This window comes from Phocoena phocoena, chromosome 12 (assembly GCF_963924675.1).
Source record: "Phocoena phocoena chromosome 12, mPhoPho1.1, whole genome shotgun sequence".
Lineage (NCBI taxonomy): Eukaryota > Metazoa > Chordata > Mammalia > Artiodactyla > Phocoenidae > Phocoena > Phocoena phocoena.
Genome location: NC_089230.1, coordinates 39,794,426 through 39,816,663, shown reverse-complemented (window position 1 = coordinate 39,816,663; position 22,238 = coordinate 39,794,426). Strand labels below are relative to the sequence as shown.

Genomic DNA, 22,238 nt, shown 5'->3' with positions numbered 1-22,238 from the left:
TTCAGCCTCAGCTGTGAAGGTTAAATTATATAATGTAAGGAAATATACTGTACAACCTGTAAAGAGACATATATGTATGTTCAGAACTGGGATAATTATAAGTTTTTCTAAAGTAGTACTTGTTCTTCATGTAAAACAAAGCTGGCTCTTCAGGAAAATATTTCCAAAGGCTATACAGTTGCCATTAAAACAAACAACAAAACATTCACAAGACTCATTAGATTTGCAAAACAAATAGCTTAATATAATAACTTTAGTCCTTACAATCTAAGCCTGACCATAACAAGTTTAAGATGTTATATGTACTTTCTCCCCACATTGTCACAACTAAATTCAACTGATTGTATAACTAAGATTTAAAATACATTTATAGGGAAAATGGTATAATACTTCAGATTATCAAATTTAGAAGTCCCACTGAATATTCACTAATATCCAATTAAGAGACTTTAATACTAACCTTAGTTCCTTTCATTAGGTTATGAATAGGTTGAAGAAGCGCCTCGATCACAGTGTTGCTATATAAACATTCAATTGCACATTCTTTTTGATCACAGAGTATACAAAGAATTTCAGTTACCATACTTGCAGGAGAGTAATTCTCTGATAAAGAAGAAGTATTTTTTGAAAATTAAAACTTAGAACATTATTATATCTTTTATTTCTGTTAACTACTGCTGTTCCAAAAAGCTCATCAAGGTTAATTAAAGGATGCCCAAAGGATGATTTATTACCAAATTATGACCTTAAACTTAAGACAATGTTAGCTTAACTTATCTTCAAGTTAATAAAAGTGAGTAAATGATAATATAAATACCAAAAGACACCATGAGATCACTTGCTGTTTGACATTAAAGCTCTGCTTGATAGTGAGAATGTGGTCTGAAACAAATTTACAACTTCTCCCCTCCTGGCAAACACCTTACTTATTGTATTCACTTTTCTTCTTTTTCTTAAAAAATAAGAGTGTCTTCAGGTGTCAAGCCTCGTAGAAAATTAGAGTCATTAAGACAAAACACAGCCAAAAAGAAGGCAGAGGAGAAACTTTAATGGAGACTAGAATACTTCTTATGTTACCATAAAACCAATGAAATGAATGAGAATTTTTAAGACTTTGTTTTAAAATATACATAAGAAGATACAGATACAAATAAATATAATATGGGGAACAGTCCCTAAAATAAATATGGTATTTTTAGTTTCATAAATTAACATTTTCAGACACTTGAACTCCTAATATACTGAACAAAAGTGTTTTACATGAAAATAATAGTTTTACAAAAGTTAGTAATGTAAGGTTGTCCTAGTAAGATACAAGACTAAAACACCAAAGTTCTTAATTTATACTACAATATTCCATACTCCATAAATACACTAAGCAAATACTTGACAGAAAGGGAAAACAGAAAAGTTCAGTGATTTTTTTAACCAGCTCAAGATGAGAAATGCTGTTTGCAGTGAGAGACTACTGATGAGCATCTGACCATTATTCATTCACTCATCCAACTTTCTGCTACTTTTGAGTACTACGTAGACAAAGAAGTAAATAAGACAAATACTTCACAAGATGGTAAACAAAGACATTATCAATTATAACAAAGGATAATATTTTTCACAAAGGAAGCATAGTATGCTGTAGGAGCATATAGCAGGGGTACCTAACCTAGTACTTTATACATGTAAATATCAATACCTTAAAGGCAGAAAAAGTATGAGAAACATTGTTAGGACTAATAGGCCATTATAATTGCATGCATAAAACCTACCAATTGATAGATGTATTACAACACTTATATATATGACCCAAATAATTTTTTTCTGTGATTCACCTGTGTTCCTCTAAGAATTTGTACCATCATTTCTAAAGTAACTTCCACGTTTAGAATGTTTGAGTCTATAAATCTGGGTGGGGGGGAGGAGGCGGGTTGTTATTAAGTGTTTTACTTTGAAAACAAATTTTTCCTTTGAATATCAATACAAGTTATCTTTTAAATGTTAACATTTTAAAAAAATTTTATAAGTCAGCCAACAGTTATAAGACTAAAAGGTATTTTTCTGAAAAAAAGAAAAGGTTTTCCTTTGCTTTATTCTTCAATAAAAGATGACCCCGAAAATAAGTACTGGATATAAGCTGAAACAAGCAAGCTGATCAAAACACCCAAGAAAATATAAAGGATAGAAAATAGCAATAAAGAACACACTAGTACCTATGGAACTTATCTTAATATCATTTAAGAACATCTTGATCTTAAACATCAGAATTCTCAGCAAAATTGGTTCTAAATAAAAATATACACCTTAAATATCAGTGAAAAAAATTAAATTTCATGGTTTACTTCCAGGACCAAGGCATTTCCTTTTTTAATTTTTTTAATAGATCTTTATTGGAGTATAATTGCTTCACAATACCCTGTTAGTTTCTGCTGCAAAACAAAGCGAATCAGCCATATGCATACACATGTCCCCATATTCCCTCCCTCTTGAGCCTCCCTCCCTTCCTCCCTATCCCACCCCTCTAGGTCATTGCAAAGCACCAAGCTGATCTCCCTGTGCTATGCTGCTGCTTCCCACCAGCCAACTATTTTACATTCGGTAGTGTATATATGTCAATGCTACTCTCACTTTGCCCCAGCTTCCCCCTCCCATCCCATGTCATCAAGTCCATTCTCTATATCTACCACTTTATTCCAGCCCTGCAACTAGGTTCATCAGAACCATTTCTCTTTTTTAGATTCCATATATATGCGTTGGCATACGGTAGTTCTCTCTTTCTGATGTACTTCACTCTGTATGACAGACTCTAGGTCCATCCACCTCACTACAAATAACTCAATTTTGTTCCTTTTTATGGCTGAGTAATAGTCCATTGTATATATGTGCCACATCTTCCTTATCCATTGATCTGTCGATGGACATATAGATTGGTTCCATGTCCGGCTATTGTAAATAGTGCTGCAATGAACACTGTGGTACATGTCTCTTTTTGAATTATGGTTTTCTCAGGGTACATGCCCAGTAGTGGGATTGCTGGATCATATGGTAGTTCTATTTTTAGTTTTTTAAAGAACCTCCACACTGTTTTCCATAGTGGTTGTTATCAATTTACATTCCCACCAACAGTGCAGGAGGGTTCCCTTTTCACCACACCCTTTCCAGCATTTTTTTGATAATGGCCATTCTGACCAGCGTGAGGTGATACCTCATTGTAGTTTTGATTTGCATTTCTCTAATATTTAGTGGGCTTGAGCATCTTTTCACGTGCCTCTTGGCTGTATGTCTTCCTTGATGAAATGTCTGTTTAGGTCTTCTGCCCATTTTATAACTGGACTGTTTTCTTGATACTTAAGCTCCATGAGCTGTTTGTATATTCTGAAGATTAATCCTTTATCTATTGTTTCATTTGCAAATATTTTCTCCCATTCTGAGGGTTGTCTTTTTGTCTTGTTTATGGTTTCCTTTGCTGTGCAAAACCTTTTAAGTCCCATTTGTTTATTTTTGTTTTTATTTCTGTTACTCTAGGAGATAGGTTAAAAAACACCTTGCTGTGGTTTATGTCAGTGTTTTTCCTATGTTTTCCTCTAATAGTTTTAATAGTGCCTGATCTTACAATCCATTTGAAGTTTATTTTTGTATGGTGTTAGGTAGTATTCTAATTTCATTCTTTTACATGTAACTGTCCAGTTTTCACAGCACCAGTTACTGAAGAGACTGTCTTTTCTCCACTGTATGTTCTTGCCTCCTTTGTCGTAAATTAGGTGCCCATATTTGCGTGGGTTTATCTCTGGGCATTCTAACCTGTACTCTTGATCTATATTTCCATTTTTGTGCCAGCACCATACTCTCTTGATTACTGTAGCTTTGTGGTATAGTTTGAAGTCGGGGAGCCTGATTCCCCCAACTCCATTGTTCTTTCTCAAGATTGCTTTGGCTATTCGGGGGTCTTTTGTGTTTCCACATAAACTGTAAGATTTTTTGTTCTAATTCTGTGAAGAATGCCATTGGTAGCTTGATAGGGATTGCAATAAATCTGTAGATTGCTTTGGGTAGTATAGTCATTTTCACAATTTTGATTTTTCCAATCCAAGAACATGGTATATCTCTCCATCTGTTTATGTCATCTTTGATTTCTTTCAACAGTGTTTAATAGTTTTCTGAGTACAAGTCTTTCACCTCCTTAGGCAGGTTTTTTCCTAGGTATTTTATTCTTTTTGTTGCAGTGGTAAATGGGAGTGTTTCCTTAATTTCTCTTTCTGATTTTTCATTGTTGGTGTATAGGAATGCCAGAGATTTCTGGGCATTAATTTTGTATTCTGCAACCTTACCAAATTCATTGATTTGTTCTGTAATTTTCTGCTGGCATCTTTAAGATTTTCTACATATAGTATCACATCATCAGCAAACAGTGAGTTTTACTTCTTTTCCAACTTGTATTCCTTTTATTTCTTTTTCTTCTCTGACTGCTGTGGCTACGACTTCCAAAACTATGTTGAATAATAGTGGCAAGTGGACATCCTTGTCTTGCTCCTGATCTTAGTGGAAATGCTTTGTTTTTCACCATTGGGTATGATGCTTGCTGTGGGTTTGTCATATATGGCCTTTATTATGTTGAGGTAGCTTCCCTCTATGCCCATTTTCTGGAGAGTTTTTATCATAAATTGGTGTTGAATTTTTTCAAAAGCTTTTTCTGCATCTATTGAGATGATCATATGGTTTTTATTCCTTAATTTGTTAATGTGGTGTGTCACACTGATTTACGTATACTGAAGAATCCTTGCATCTCTGGGATAAATCCCACTTGATCATGGTGTATGATCCTTTTAATGTGCTGTTGGATTCTGTTTCCTTGAGAAGGATGGCTCCTGTGAAGCCATCTGGGAGGACCAATGTAATTTCTTATGAATAATGCTGCATCTTAATGAAACCTCTTTACTAAACTAGGTCCATCACTCAAAACATCCAGAAAATAGAATATTTTTAGATGGTTTCTATTTCTCTATTTATAATAACAATAGAAGCAGAATTACCTAAATGACCAGGTGATGTCATCTTTGGACAACTTGGTGAGTAATAGATAAGTTGGGTAAACAGAACCAGCAGATCTGCAAGGGATACTGAATCTTCAAAAAGGAAGGGAAAAAAAAAGTTATTTTCTAGCATATGTTTACAACTTAGAAAAATTTTAACTAAGCTTCCATCCTCCTAATCTGAGGTTTCATAAAGACTGTGGTACAATTAGGGAGAAAGGGGCTATAATCCAAGATTGTATCAGGAAGAATAAATTAGACATAGTAAATTAAAAGATAACAAGGGTAAATGATGCAATAGGTGCTAATGTGAAGGTGTAGTTTTACCACTTATGTTGAACCAATCATTTAATATAAACCTACCATAGAAAGATCTATGAATCTGATCAGGGCTGTTTCAGTTTATTCAATTAGGAGCAGTAAAATTCAGCTTAACATGTTGGTCCAGCTAACTTACCTATATAGCACTGTAGAATAGAGGTTAGCAAACCTTGACCAGATAGTGAATAGTATAGGCTTTGTGGCCAGTCTGTCACAAAGATTCAGCTTTGCTCTTGATGCACTAAAGTAGCCATAGACAATCTGCAAATGAATGAGTGTGGCTATTTTCCAAAAAAAATTTATGTATGCTGAAATTTGAATTTTATATATTTTTCCCCATCACACATTAAGTTTTCCCAATAATTTAAGAATATACAAGCTAATCTTAGCTCAAAAACCATACAGAACAGTGTATCAGACTTGGTCTATGGGCTGTAGTTTACCAACACCTGTTATAGAAGCTTACATAAAAAATTTCTGGTGAAAGCACATGTGAATTAAAAGTGAATGCTGACCTATACTAAATACAGTAGGATAGATGTCTCAAAACTGAGTTTTGAGATGACCTGTGACATCTGATAGGCCAAAATGTTGCTGTCAAAAGTCAATTAAAAATGTTAAATAAGTTGGATGATAGACATAAATTTAAGTTGAACACCTGAAACATCACAAATATACATTCTTTCTATTTCTGTAAAGTTAACAATATCCTATACAACGGCAGCTCTTTTCTTGAAAGTCATTTCTCTGTGTGCCCACTATACATAGGATTATATGGCAGTACCACATAAAAGTACATAAAACAGTTTTTCTTAAGGAGTTCACAATCAACTTAACCATGGAGAAAAGGTTTAAGTAAAACAACTAGGAAACAGTATAAAATGTTCAAAATGAAGATACTTTATAACAGGAATGGGCATATATAGTCATCATATCCTAATTTTGTAAGGCCTGCAAGCTAAGAATGATTTTTCCATTTTTAAAAGGTGTGTAAAACATGTCAGGGTCCTCAAAACCATTCCCAGATTCACTAGGAAGACTCAGAATTAAACATACAGTAATACCCCCAGCTATGATTTATTACAACAAAAGGAAACAAAGTAAAATCAAAGGGAAAAGGCACATAGGGTGAAATCAAGAGCAAACCAGGTACAACTGTCCAAGAGTCCTCTCCCAAGGAATCACACAGAATACACTTAATTCTTCCAACAACAAGTTGTGACAACACATGTGAAATGCTGTCTACCAAGGAAGGTCATTAGAGAGTCAATGTGCAAAGTTTTTTATTGGAGACTGATCGTATACATAAGCACTCTCTGCCCAATACATACCAGGATTCCAGACACCCAGAAGGAAAGCAGGTTTTCAGCTTAAAACACATTGTTTGTATTAAGAGTGGCTCACTGTGCCTAAAATGTTATTAGTTCTGGCAACAGTGAAAAATCCAAGTTCCTAGATGCCAGCCAAAGTCCAGTCTTGCAAGCAGCCCTTTCTAAGGATAGTGGTCTCTTGCCTAATGCGTTAACTTTTTTGCACATGCATGCGTGTGCATATATACACACACAAAGAATATGCAACAGAGACAGTATGTGGCCCAAAAAGCCCAAAATATTTATTATCTGGCACTTTACAGGCAAAGTTTGCTGATCTCTACTCTGTACTATATTCCTAGAATAGACAAAAGTTTTAAGGAAAGTAAGGAAGACAACTAACAGCATGTGAATTCTGAAGGAGAAAACTTTAAAAATGGGACTTAGGGTAACAATAATACAGTAATATATCATATGGTACAGGGCTTTGCAGTTTATAAAATACTATTCCCAAACCTCTTCTCTGTGATCATCTCAAATATTCCCTGAGTCCAGCACTGATATTCTAGTTTTTACAGATAAAGAAACAAATAGTTCAGTGATTTGCCCAAAGATCTCAGCTAGTTTTTAGGGGAACCAGAACTTAAACAAGGACTTCCAGCTCTGTATCCAGATTTGGATCATCCAGTATATCTAGGATTTTGAAGGTCAGAGAAAAAATAAGGAAAACATTAAAGACAGGGAAAATAAAATTATACATATAGGAAGAAGTACATACTGAAAAACAAAAAAAAATAATAACACTTCAAGATATGTAAGCCTGTCAGCAAAACAAAAGGTATGTTGCTCAGTACCGTAGGAGAGACCAAGCCAAACCTCTAAATTTTAAAAATCCATAGCACAAATCTTACCATACCTGAACATATTCATATCTAATTGCACTTACCTTTTCTATTCTTCAGCTTTATAGGAAATAGCTTTCTGCCTTGTGTATAGATCAATAATCTTCCTAAAAGGCACAGTGAGTGAATGAAATAAATATATTGTAATTCTTGTCCTGAGTAGTAGAAAGTTTTCTGCTTATTCCCTTAAAAGAAAAACAATTACATTTGTTTTAATGCCATTATATTTTACAGTAGTTATTTCATTAAACAAGCCTGAATATTAAACAAGGCTGCAGTCTATAATGGAGACACTCGGTGTAAGTTTTTTTAAACATTCTTTACTGTTTCCCAAGAGACTTTAACACACCTAAATCTGAAGAAAAGCATTCATAATAAAATTTGTCAAACCTCAGAAAAGTACAACATGCATACAGTGTTCATTCTAAAACAAACACCATAAGATTGTTAGTTATCTCTCATTATAAAGATACTTCAAGTTAAGGAAGAAAGGAATATAAAACATTACTTATTGTTTAATTCTACCAATTAAAAGCCAGTACTACAAACGATATTTACAACCATGTTTGCAAAGGAAATGACAATCTCTAAAATACAGACTCCTTCTAACATATGTCATTTATTCACTCATTCATCCATACATTCGAGATCTATTGAGTACCTCTTTTATTTAAGACCCTGAACTATTTGCTGGTGTCAAAAACCAAGAAGCAGCATGAAACTGGGCTTCCAATTCAGAGTACGGCAAACAGCCTGATACACATAGAGCATAGCGAGGACAAGTAGGAGAAACAAAAGCTAGAGGGTAGCTGCAGCAGATCACATAGGACTGAGCTGCAGAAAGAGTATGGGCTTTATTATAGAGGCAACTGGGATGATATTAAAGGGTTTCAAGCAGGAAAGGAATCAAACATGTATGTGGAAAACTGACTCTGATGGCAACATGGAAAGGTGAATGGAAGGCGGCCAAGGCTTAAAGTAAGACTCATTAGGAAAATCATGAACAAAAACCTCCATAAGAGAAAAGAATGGAGAACAGCTGACAAATGTTTAAGGAACTGAAATCAATATGCCTTAGCCAGGATTACATGCAGACCATGAAAAGATTAAAAAATTTCTCAAGTTCCTAACTTAAATATCTGTGTACATAGTAAATTCTTCTTCTATTTAATTCTGAAGAAAAAATGTTTAGAAAGAGAATAGTGATTTCAGTCCTTGATATTTTAATATTGAAGCTGCCATGGATCTTCCAGATAGAATACTAAATATAATGAGTACATTGGTCTGGAATTCATAAAAGCAGTATAGACTTAAATATTTTAGAGTCATCACTTATATATATAAATATGTAATATTTGAAACCATGAGAGTGAATGGGCTCCTTCAAGAAAGAACAGGTAGACTAAGCTGAAAAAAAAAATAAAAGGCAAAACTTTTGTGAGCACAGACATATAAAGAAAAGAGCCTTTCAAGTAACTAAGAAAAACTTATTAGATGAGAATGAAGAAATCAAAGAATGGTACTAGGAAGATGAGGGAAAGGGTCAAGAGAGGTGAATGCTATAAAATGAGGGCAAGAAAGAAGAGAAAGTTAATAATGGGAAGATCACTGAACCATAGAAATAAAAGCCTCATTTCCATGGTTGAGAAGTGAATAGGCGGTAAAGAAATGGGACCTGGGTATATATTAAACACTTGGAAGGCCTTTTCTCTTAAGGGAAGCAGAGAGATGTGAGGTACATATGAACTTGCTCAGTTTTTTATATGAAAGATATGAGTAGGTTTAGAGAATGCAAGGAAAGGTACCAACAGAAGGGGAGACAAAACAAATGAAGCAATGTCCTGGTTCTTAAAAAAAAAAAAAAAAAAACACCAGATGCAAACAGAATCAAGAACAGTCGAATAGATCAATCTGGAATGGAAGGATTACTCTTCATTGTAGCCTGGAGAAGGGAATACTGATAAGGGCATATAAATATGCATCTGTAGGTATAGATGCAGGACATTTGGGAATTTCATATCCAAAATGTTCCATTTTTCTCAGTAAAGTAGGATGCAAGGTTTCCTGGAGAGAAAAGTAGGCAGGAACAAGGCAGGGGGTTTTGATGGGACTGGTGGAACACTGAAGAAAGAATAAGTTGATTCCAAAGCAACACAAAGAGCCATGGAAGCCAGAGAAATACATCAGTGCACCATCAATTTAACGTTACAATGCTCTCTGTTCAATTTTCTGAGGACCAGAGATGATCTAAAGTTGAGTAAGTGCAGGCAGGAAACTCTGAAAGAAAGCAAGAATTTTGAAAGAAATGTCAAAAGAATGCAGTGAAGCACCCAGAGGTCTTCACTAGATAGGGAAAAAAATCAAAGCCATGAAGGGCTGGGAGAGTGGTAGAGGGAGAAAAAAGCTAGATACAACATTTTAATACTAGAGTAGAAAAATTTATGAATTTACAGATGATAAAACATATATATCAACTTATATACCTTTTTTGTCTCTCGAAGTTCTGGCTTCTGTACTTTCTCCTCTACTACAAAATACTTATCTATTGAAACCTGTTAATAATTGGTCTTTGACCATTTTCCTTGAGTTAAGAATTTACTCAGGGATAAAGAAAATTATAAGATATCTTCATATTCTCAAAGAACTTAATATTTGCTTAGAGAAGTGACATAAAATAGAATGATAAAAGACATCAAATTCACATGGCAAGTTGTGTGACGTAAGCAAAAGGGCAATAAAAAGTCACACTAGGCAATGGAAGCTTCCTGAAAACAGTTTATTCTTTCACAATAAGATTTATATCATTGTAGGGGATTACGGATAGTGGCAGCTGGAGTAGGAATAACAAAGTATACAGGCACTGGCATGCCTTCTAAGACAAGATTCACTTTAATCAATAACTAGATATGAGATTGGATAGATATATTAGGGCCAGATTATGAAATAACTAGGATATTTTAGCTCAGACTGAGGATAAGCAGAGAAGAATCACAGAGTGGGGTGAAGTGTCCAATAATAAGACAGTATTTTATAAAACAGAAACTTTCCTCCCACTAAAATGCATAAATGGCTGATACATTCATTCTTTCTTCCTCTAGTGTATTACTGCAGCAGAACACACTAGGACATACACCGTGGTATGAACTGAAGAACTGCAGATGGTAAGATTCACTACAATAACCTCAAATGTAGAGCGGCTATAAAAAGTCATCATTACGGTATATCTTAAATTTGTGGAAAGTATTTTATATTAGCAAAAGCAATCTAATTTATCATGATATTAAAAAATAAATTACTAAGCTGTTTTTATTAACAAAATTTACCATTTTTAAAATGTAACAAAGTATCATACTTACCACAAGGCTTTGAATGTCCCAAAACCTCATCAGCTTTCATGGTCTTACACAACTCAAAGTACTGAACACACTGCTGAACTGCTGTAGTTATCTAATAAAATAATAGCTTATTAATTCCAGAAGTTTAAGTCCACAAGTCCATGTATTAAAAGAAGTTAGTCAAGGCTATAAAACATGCTGGGAAAATATCTAAGAAAAATATTCAGAAAATCTAGAATGGCACCTTTCCAGGCCATTAAAGCTCAGTCTCCCCAGTTACATTTTAACTATGGCATCATTCTGGGAAACACAGAAAATATTTGTAAACCAACAAATATAACGTCACAATGTTGGTATCTAGGCAAAAATACAACTGTACTTTACATTTTATAGTGAAAGATGCAAAAATTCTGGCCATGACTTTAAAAATTATCTTGCCAATATCCCCAGTTCCCTTGCCTTTGAGTCTTTTCTTCCTACTTGGCCAGCAAAATGTGAACAGGATCTAGCCTTCATTTCTATCTTAGATACCAGAATTGCTAAAAACTATAAAAAAATCTCAACCCAAAGAACAGTCATAAAAATTGACCTCCAACTTCTATACCCAGCGATTCTCTGTTAGTCTTTATTCTACCTCCTTCTCCCATTCTCCTCAAGCAGAGATTTCTGATCTCCTCCCTTTCTTCTGCACCTACATACTTCCTGTAGATGCCCTCTCATTCTAACTCTCGAATAAAATAGAGGCCACCAGTGAGACAAGGAGTGATAACTGTTAGATCTGGTAATAAGAAGGTTTTTGGTGACCTTGAAAAGATCATTTTCAGGGGAGTTTGGGGAATAAAACTAACTATAAGGAATAGGAATGGAAAACATAAAGGCAGCTATAGTATAATTTTCATTTACAAGAAGGCTGGTTGTAAAAGAAAAAAATGAGTAAAACATAGGGGTGGGATCTTACAGTCAAGAATGAATTCCTCAGGTTGAAAGGATACGGTCATAATGAAGTAAATAGAAAGTCTGACTATGCAGGAGAGAAAGGATAATTGACAGAAAGGTGTCTAAGAGCAGGAGCAGCTAGGACCTAAGTGGAAGGAAGGGTTAAGCTTTAGATGGGAAAAAGATGGAGGTTGTGTGGATAGAGGCAAGTTCATAACCATGGAATCAAGGAATTGATAGATTTCCTAGTCTCATTCATTCTTATGGTCTCAGTTTCATGCAAAAGAGTTAACAGGGCAGGATTTCTATCATTAGAAAGGCCTGCTTACAAGATTGGTCCTTAACCAGCATCTGGGAACTTGGATTTCAGGAGCTTCCCCCCATTCTAAGAACTGTACCTAAACTGTACAATGTGGTTTATGCTGAACATCTGTTTTCCTTCTGGGAATGTGGAATCCCTGGTATGTAGCAGGCAGAAGGTGCCAACATGATTAACCCCCAATTTAAAAAGAATATGGGCACTGAGTCTCTAATGAGCTACCCTGGTAAACAACATTTCACATGAGCGGTCACAATTTGACACTGGAGAAATTAAGTGGAGTCCTGTGTGACCCCACTGGCAAAAAAGACTCTTGGAGGCTTATGCTTGGTATCTTCCAGACTTTACCCAATGCGCCTCTTCCCCACACCAGTTTTGCTTTGTATCTTTTTTCTGTAAGAAATCATATCTGGGAGTACAACTATATGCTGACTCCTATAAGTCCTCCCAGTAAATCATCAAATCTGGGGGTGGGCTTAGGGAACCCCCTTCCATATCTATGTCTTATCTAAATCAAACTTTAGGATCCAGATCAATAAAATGAAACTTCCCCCCAGAAATCTGGATCTCAAACTCGATATGACCAAAGAATGATAGACATTCAAATGAGTAAGTCCTCACCGAAACCCCTTTCAAAAAGCCAAGTCCTCTAAAACCTACACTCTAAATACAGTACTCCTGAGTCCACCCATTTATCCCAATACACTGTCATAGCCTTAATTCATGTTTCCATCATCTTTTGCTTGGATTACTGCAAAGCCTCTTAGGGGAGAAGTATTGAAGTAAAAACTATCTCCACCTAGCACCTTCAGCCCATTTTCCAAATTTTCCAAAGCCCTAATATGATATTACTTCAGTACGTGAAAATCTATCAGTGGCTCACTAAACCTCCAGAATAAAGGCCAATCTCCTAAATTTGACAATAAGAACTTTTTAATGATCTAACATTAGTCTTATTCCTCTCATCCTCCAGATGTCCCCCTCTGCAGCCACACACACACGCACAGAGAAATACATTTACCTGTGTAAAAGTCTGTCACCAAAAGCCAGTTCAACATGTGACCAGTCAAATGACCAGTTCATTAAAAGCAAATCCACTAAAAATCTCACCAGTCAATGCACACCAACTGAATTTGAAACACATTCAAACCTGAAATTAACAACAAACTCATTTTTACCTGCAAAAGGGAAAGGGCTTAAGATTCCCCTTAAGTAGCTCTTTCCTATTTTTAATGGAATTATGAGGCCCTATCCTGCCTCATACATGAATGAAACAAACTGAGGTCAACTGGCACATCTTAAAGCATCTAAGAACTTTTCAAAAAACATCATCCACTTAATATTAGCTTTCAGGGAACTGATTTTCAGGAAATTTCTCTAATACTAATTCACATTTCTCTTAGCAATCTATGTCCAGCCGTATGAAATATGTGCAGTTTCCAAGTGTACTATGTGTTTTCCAATCCCTAAAGCCTTTAAACATGCTATTCCCGTGGCCCTGAAATATTTTCCCACCACTGCCTTAACCACCACCCCTCTTTCCCAGAATAACACCTATTCATTAATAAAAAAAATTTCCCACTATCCTTGAAAATGAGCAATTGTTCTATAGATAAAAACCAGAACGATATTTCTATATAACCATGGTTAACAGGTATCTAGAACAAGTTTAAAACCTTGTTAATCATGACATGTCAACAGATCTCAATGAACATACTTTTGTAAGCAAACCAATCAGTTAGCCCCTTTCTTCTAAAAGTCAGCCAACAACAGACACATTCCAGGAAATCTACAGTTGGCATGAACTCACTCTCACCTCTGAAAGCCCAACCTGAGTTCCAAGTTTTCCCCGAAATTTTATATTAACAATCTGCTTTGCCTAATTAAGTAAGCAATAAACTCAGTTTTATGCATTGTTTCAGATACTGAACAGTGGTCTTAACCCTCAATGATTCTGGAGCTTACATTGAGATTACCTTGAGGATTCTCATTTGGCATCATTCCATGGGGTCCTCAAAGAAGAGTGTTCACTGGGTCCCCAAGTCCCATACTTTGATAATCCTTCAGATCTGCCACCACGTGAGTCTGTCTCAACAATGATCTAAGCTTCAACTTGCTTCACTGAGTTCTCATTGCTAGATTTTATTTTCCTTGGATTTGTAATGAAATAGGTCTTTGTACAAAGTGGCCTTTTGTTTTGGAGGAGCACCATTTGGTCAATAGTTCTACTATTAACCTGCTTATTCTTCTGTGTTCATTTTGCTTTTGTTGTTATTTGTAGACTCTGAACTCCTGTCTTCTTTTGGTTTAGCTTGCATCTACTGAATACATAAAGGAGTGTTCATAGGAAACAAAAGGAGGCACAGTCCAAAAAGTCTCTAATCCAGTCAATCCAATCCAAGCCAGCCCTGAGATGAGTGGCTACCAGCAACAAACTCATGCAAAGGCAACTGGTCAAACTGCCTTGGGACTTCTACAAAAATTTCATGAGGACACTCCCTGACTTGTCAATTCTTGAAAGAGGGGAATCAATGATCATCATGTCACCAATCACACAGCCCCTCCCTAGCTTCTGCTTAGTCAGAACCTGAGACACCATTCATAAGCACACACTTTTGCCCAAAAGTATAGTGATCTGTTTCACGTTTGTCATGAGTTTATCTAAGGTGCAACCTCCTTGACAGAACTACTTCCTAGATGAACTTACTCTTAAGATCCTAATTCTTACACATAAATTGATAAATAGAAACAAAAAAATGACTTTGAAAAACTGCCATTATGGAGAACTTTTGATGTGACAAATATACTTGAGAGGCTCTAAAGAAGACAAAAGAACAAATAGCTTCTCTGAGAACTCAAAGTACTATCTCCAAGATAATCTTTCTCACTCTTTACTTCACTTCCACTCAAACCTTCAAAGACCCATTCTTCCTTGCACTCAGTTCTACTCACCTTTATCTTCACTACCCACTTAAACCCACTTCTGTTCCTTCTACTCCTTCCTGTTACTTCTTATACGTGCTATCTTTTATTTGAGAAGGGGTAACAATCACAGAAAAAGATACATCTTAGAAGAGAGACAATCACATGATATAATACCCCCTTTAAATTGCAGGAGCAAAAAGCAGATCTAGGGCTTCCCTGGTGGCGCAGTGGTTGAGAGTCCGCCTGCCGATGCAGGGGACACGGGTTCGTGGCCCGGTCTGGGAAGATCCCACATGCCGCAGAGCGGCTGGGCCCATGAGCCACGGCTGCTGAGCCTGTGCTCCGCAACGGGAGAGGCCACAACAGTGAGAGGCCCGCGTACCGCACAAAAAAAAAAAAAAAAAAAAAAAGCAGATCTACAGTAGGTAAATTTAAATATTAAACAGTCAAGTTGAGGGTATAAAAAGCGAGTATCCTAAACCTTAGGAAAGACAAATTTGCTGTAAAATTCAGTATTTTATTTCATACTTATTCTCCTGCACTAGGAAATATGTACTAGCCAGCTCACTTAACTGTTAACCCCTAAGATTGGCGAGGCAGGGTGGGGGAAATATAAAAAACAGTAAGGTAGGGAGAATTTAAATAACCTAGCTGTCAATATTTTTTTTAAACGACTTTAAGAGGGCAAGAAAAATAGGAAACGTACTACATAATAAAGCCATTTCAGAAGTCATTCCCTTAAGGGTAAACTGGACCAAAGATTCAAATTGTTAAAAATAATAGTTATGCTGATAGCCAAAATGCGTTTCAATCAGTACAGATATTGCTTTAAAAAACTGATAGCACATACACAAATTATTTGTTGCCCAATGCTACCTACTGAAAATGTCATATATGCCACAGACAGAACAAACTGCACAAAAGGGTAGCCACTAACCCATATTACTTTTAAATTTAAATTAATTAAAATTAAAGAATCAGTTTAGGGACTTCCCTAGTGGCACAGTCATAAAGAATATGTCTGGCAATGCAGGGGACATGGGTTTGAGCCCTGGCCTGGGAAGATCCCAGATCCCAAAGACAAATCCATGGAGTGGTCCAAAGTTCCCACTGCAGATATACAAATTTTTTTTTTTTTAAGATATACAAAATTTGATCTTCAATTCTGAAAGGAAAATAGGAACAAACACACATGGCATCCATTTTCCCCAATGTTTCTTTTCAAAAGTTGGGTTTACTTTTAAAATTATATATATATATACACACACACACACACACACACACACACACACACCATTAAAAAAAAAATCTTGATATTTTGGTAAATTTAGGAAAGCTTTAAGAGAAAATGAGGTTTAAGATGAAATCTCATGCACGTTTGATTAATTATGAACATGAAATATTTGAACAAGTTGATAGAATATTGAAGTTGATAATGAAGTAACTATTTGTAGGCTAAGAATTGATTATAGTATAATTCACTTTCCAAATAAGGAATGGATTTTAAGAGTTAATCTACAAGAAACATTTGAAATACGTCCACTAGGGCCTATGTCATACCAACAGTTATTTGTATGTCAAACCATAAGAGGAAAAAAATTGTTCTTGGCTTTTTCTCCTTTTTCTCTTCTAGCAAGATCACTCTAGGCTCATATGGCAGCAACAAATTTCCAGTTAAAATGGGAATGAGAGAAATGTGGAAAGACTTTCAGTTTCTCTAAGGATTTTTAAATACCTATTACCTCTACAAATAAATTCCCATCCTAATATTCAACATCTCCCTCTTCTCCTTTCTGAAGCCTAATTCTCAAACACAAAACAATTATTATTCTCCTTTCAATTTATGTTCTACTGCAGTCTTCCTAAAATTCACAGTTCTAGGAATCGTTCCCTTTACCTCACTCCTCAACTCAAGATTCTACCTAACTACATAGAACGTATTTATTATCTCAAAGTCATATTAGTATAACTTTAATTTCACAATTTTCATGTTTGTCTATTAATTGCTAGACTTGCTGATTTCAGTTCCTTTCAGTGCCCAACATGTTGTTCTACTAATAGCAGTAAATGCAGAAAATTTTATGAATATATTTTACAGTATTAGTTTATATTTAGTGTAACTTGAATCAATTTTTGCAAGTACAAAAGCATTTACCATTTTGAATTTTATCATGCAACTTTCAGTTAAAAGCATGGGTAAATTTTATAGAACAAACTCCCCTACAAACAACTGATCTGAATTAAACTATATGATAATATTGGGTTGGCCAAAAAGTTCATTTGGGTTTTTCCGTAATGTTACAGAAAAACCCGAGCGAACTTTATGGCCAACCCAATACTTAATATGGCTTATCCCAAAATAGCTAGTTACCAGCCCAATTTACTATGAAGTTATATATTTCCTAACTCTTATCCTGACAGTGTTTTAAGTCTCTACTTTTATCCTTTTATGTTCACAGAATGGTAGTTTAAAAGTCACATAAAAGGGGGACTGCTTCATTATCCGATATTAATTAATCACTCAACTTTGCACATTCAAGTTATTACATCATATATCTTTTTCTGATAATATTTCTCAAGATAAGAACAGAAATATACTTACCAGAAATTTATATTTCTTTTCAATAAGTCTTAGTACTGCAGTTCTGCTGTAATATGCATGCTAAAATTAGGAGTAAAATGGTATTTAATATTCAAGCTATACCATTCAAAATCTATTTTTCCTGTAACATTTCTTAACATAAATTACACAATAACTTAGTTTAAATTATTGTAATCAGGGTAAAACACGTTTTTCTAAGTACAATGGATTATGAGCATAGCAGTCATAAGAATGAAAATTATATTAAAAACTGGAGCATTTACTGACAGACCAATAGAAAACAATCTACCCCTCAGTTGTGTCCAGTTACCATGCTAAATTACTTTAAAACCAAAAAAAAACCCATGTCTGACTACCAGTGTATGACAGAGCCTAAAGTAAAGATTAAGAAGCGAGGGTGAGGGGGGTCGGGGGAGGAATCACAACTCTCACAACGAAGAGGGTACTGTACTGTTTACACACGCAGAAATCTGCCAAGGTTGAAATGCTCTGAAGGGACAGTATCTTAATCATTCTCTGCCAGTCATGTTTTAAAAATGATTCGAAGCGCCAAAAAACTCTCTCCTTAGAACTAAACATGGATGAGATTAAAATATGATTTTTATGCATTGTACAAAGGGGGAAATTTACATGAATATTACTTATGTTCGATATCATTAGCCTTCAATGTAGTTTATTTTACTTTAAAAAATTAAATAATAGTCTAAAAATCTATCAAAATTCTGGGGAATAGAATTTAATTAAGTGGGGTTTGGGTTAATTGAGGGTTAATCAAAACCCTGTGTGTTTTAACCCTTGTAGCTTAAAATGTTTTAAAAAACCATTAATCTTTTTTTCAGGTTTAGTAAGAGAAATATATTGACTTACAATTAAACTACTGATCATGTTCTAAAACGAAAGCCTCACAGTACATCCCTTAGACTGGAGTTGACATACCACAACCCTCAGGCCAAATTCAGCTGCCCCCTGATATGGTAAACAATGTTTTATTGTAACACAGTCACATCCATTCATTTATATATTACCTATGGATGCTTCTGGGCTACTGAGAACTGAGTAGTTGCAACAGAAACAGAACAGCCCACAAAGCCAGAAATATTTACTGCTTGACCCTTTATGTAAAGTTTGACAACTTCTGCCTTAGATGAGTGGAGGAGAATGTGATAAATTTTAATAATACTAGAACACACTTGGGGAGCTGATTTAATAATTTTCCATTGGTTAGTTTTCCTGTAATGTGCATCATTCTCTTAAGAATCAAGTGCTGACAATAAAAATGTTAAGTAAAAAAAAGTTAATTATAAACAGAGTATGATTTGTTAAAATTCACCTGTTTAGGTCTTTTTAAAGCATACAACCACATAAAACAAAATCTTAATAGCTGTTATCTCTGAGTTATAGAATTAGAGAAATATAATTCTACTTGTGCTTTTACATATTTTGTATATTGTCTACAATAGTGGTGTAATTTGATAATCATAAAAAAGAAAAAGGTCAAATGTCAGATGTGAGGAACAAAGGGTTCAGGTAAAATTAAGTTGAGCAAGCATTTATCAAACATATACTATATGTAGGCCAGGTAAGTGCTAAGCACCAAACAGAATTATGTTTTGGTTAACTGGGCATTATTGTACAGTCTAGATAAAAGGCAAAAAAAAAAGAAAGAAAGCCGTCAGCTAGATAATGTCCAAATCATGCTCAGCAGTAAATGAACATGTTGCTGCTTTGCTTTGCATGGTTTGCATGGCAAGTCATGGTCCCATTCCCATCCTTCCCCACTGCAACAAATACAGGTTGAGAGGGACAAAGATGTAAGAACGCAGGCCAACACAGCTATGACTACTGCCAGACACAGACCACTCTTGTTCAACAGATGAGGGAGGTAACAGTGTAAGAATCTTTTAATATTAGTTTCAGTTCCAAGATAGTGATCAACTCCACAGGAAGTCACCAGCATTCAGGCATTAGACACATTTTACAAACTGCAATTTCATTAAGTGGCAAATGAAGAGATGTTTTCAGACCTCTAAGCCAGAGAAAAGTGAGCATTGAACCCTTATGTTCTACCACATCTGCTTAAAAAAATTCATAGCTTTTAAACTAAGACATGATTTTGGATAGGTCATCAGTTTAATAGATTCAAATGAATTACCATTAAAATCCTTTTCTGACTCTGTCACCTAATAGGTAAACCATCTTGAGCAAGTTACTTCTCTATCCCTCAGTTGCTGCATCTGTAAAATGGGATAATAATACCACCACCTACATCATAGATCGTTATAAGAATTAAGTGAGTTAACATGTGTAAAAGTGATAGAACTCTTGGCACACAGTAAACATTCAAACAGCAGCTATTCTTTGACACAGTAGAGCAATACACAAAGAAAGGTAGTAAAACATTCCGTATTTCCTTACCATCCACTTTTTGAACCACACAGCCTTGGTATCAACCAATGCAAGAAAGTATATCGGATCCAAAATCTTTTGTGAGACAAGATGGCTTTGATCATGTTTAACTGATAATAAAGACAAAGTACTCTCCACAATTTCTTCCATATACCTTAAAGTTTGGGAAAGAAGTAATTTTTAGAAAAAAAACAAATGCTATATATATGTAATAGTGACATTTTATATTTATGGAATGATAAAGTAATAGGTAATCTTTAGAAACATTTTTTAATATTTCAGTAAATAGCAGGGGTGAAATTCACCCCCAGTTTTCTCTGCTCTAAAAACGTATGTTCTACTTCAACACTGGCTGTCCAAATTTAACTTTCCTTTTTAGACCCACAGTTACTCTTACAACCTTATTAAAAATCTTAGAACTAAAAAGGGAAAAGTTTAAAGAACATTCAAGGAACTTGACCAAAGTAGCAAAGACCAGTAATGAAAGAACCTGAAGCTACAACAGCCTCTTACCTTGTTGTGATAATTAAATGGTATAAAATGGTACTTGCATACAGCCATTCACATAGTTAAGTAAAAAACATGAAAAGCTAAAAAATAAACTAGTAAGCCTTTCCCAACCACATAAATCAGTTAAGACCGTCTCTACTCTCTTTGAAATGTATATGGACAGTAACACTCCTAATTTTATACTGGCATAAACTAGGGGGCTTACTTTTCTGGGTGTCGAATCCAGAAAGATGGAGCCTCTTTCTGATATTCATTTAGAAGACGAACCTATAAAACAGTGCATAACCGTTCTCAAGCAGTTAGAATTCTTAAATATAGAATTAAACAGAAATAAAAGCATATTATAAAAAATGAATACCTTTTTAAGTAAGTGGATCATATTAGGATTAGTTATATCTATGCCAGTTGTAAGAGTAGGAATATGATTTTCTCTAGAAAGAAAGTATAACTCCAAATATTTAGCTAAAAAGAAAATATAAAAATAAGGTTATAATACCATTCATTCACAGTGCTTTCTGAAAGTTATTTCCTATCCATTTTCTTAAGTACAAACTTATAAATTTTAAAAATTATATAATAAACATACCTAAGCTTTTATAAATTTCCTTGGTCATATGTAATGGTGAAAGTGTAAACGTCTGTGCATAGAATTTTAAAATCCGGTCCTATGGAAATGAAACAAGATTTGTATCCAATATTCTTTCATCATCTATTTTTGTAAGAATCGTTTTCTACATAGTAAAAAACTTAATAAACACAAGACCATTCAAAAATTTCAGTAGAAATGTAATTAAAACGGCGCATTCTTGTGTTGGTTGGCAAAAAGTAAAGTCAACCAAAACTAAGAGTCAATCTAATACAGCAGTATATTGTTGTAAAATCTGGTAATAGCAGATAGAGACATGGGGAGATGGAGTGAAGAAAGGAAACAATATAATTTGTTACAATTTGACACAATGTAAAGGAGTCAAACAAAGAAACAGTAGGAGTACTAAATGTAAAACAAAACAAACGAAAAACCCCACTCCTTTCCAAATCCACTATTTGTTTTTGTTTTAATTGCTCACATAGGAAGATTAATTAGATTGTTAGGACTTCAATAATTTTGCCTATTCCCAAGAAAAATATTATATTCCAAAATTTTACATTATTAAAATGTAAAGTAGAAACTACCACAATGTAAATGAATTAAATGAGATAACAGATGTAGTCAGTACCTGACACTCGTAGGTACCTAGAAATGACAGCTTATCATTTTAATTATACCAACTTTGATGGGATTGATCCTAACCGTGAGATTCAGTTTCCCATTAAAAAAATAAAATTCCCTCAAATGATCTACTCTGAAGAAAAAAATAACCTTGACTATGTCAAATATTAGATGAATACATTTACAAACAATGGTTACCCAAGTGACTAAAAATATATTTCAATAACCCAAGAGGTTCGTACTGAACACAGGATATTAAATACTTTGGGAAGTTTTCATATTTGCAGTAATTGGTAAGTATTTGTCATACTTTTCGAACACTATAGGCTTCACTCAGTTACATGTAAGAGTCCTTTAGAGCAGCGTTCCCCAACCTTTTTGGCACCAGGGACCAGTTTTGTGGAAGACAATTTTTCCACAGACAGGAGGGCGGGGATG

At 34.8% G+C, this 22,238-nt stretch overlaps 1 protein-coding gene across 1 annotated transcript in view; it reads right to left on the bottom strand.

The window, feature by feature from the left end:
* Positions 1–22,238, bottom strand: part of TBC1D32 (TBC1 domain family member 32) — a 176,941-nt gene that overhangs the window by 122,369 nt on the left and 32,334 nt on the right. Inside the window, exons 7-15 of the mRNA XM_065888749.1 lie at positions 21,177–21,255; positions 20,949–21,052; positions 20,796–20,857; positions 20,090–20,234; positions 17,675–17,734; positions 10,914–11,004; positions 7,602–7,742; positions 5,025–5,117; positions 461–603 (exon numbers count right to left, since the gene is read on the bottom strand). Of these exons, the coding sequence (XP_065744821.1) occupies positions 461–603; positions 5,025–5,117; positions 7,602–7,742; positions 10,914–11,004; positions 17,675–17,734; positions 20,090–20,234; positions 20,796–20,857; positions 20,949–21,052; positions 21,177–21,255 (918 nt within the window). The remainder of the gene's footprint in view (positions 1–460; positions 604–5,024; positions 5,118–7,601; positions 7,743–10,913; positions 11,005–17,674; positions 17,735–20,089; positions 20,235–20,795; positions 20,858–20,948; positions 21,053–21,176; positions 21,256–22,238) is intronic.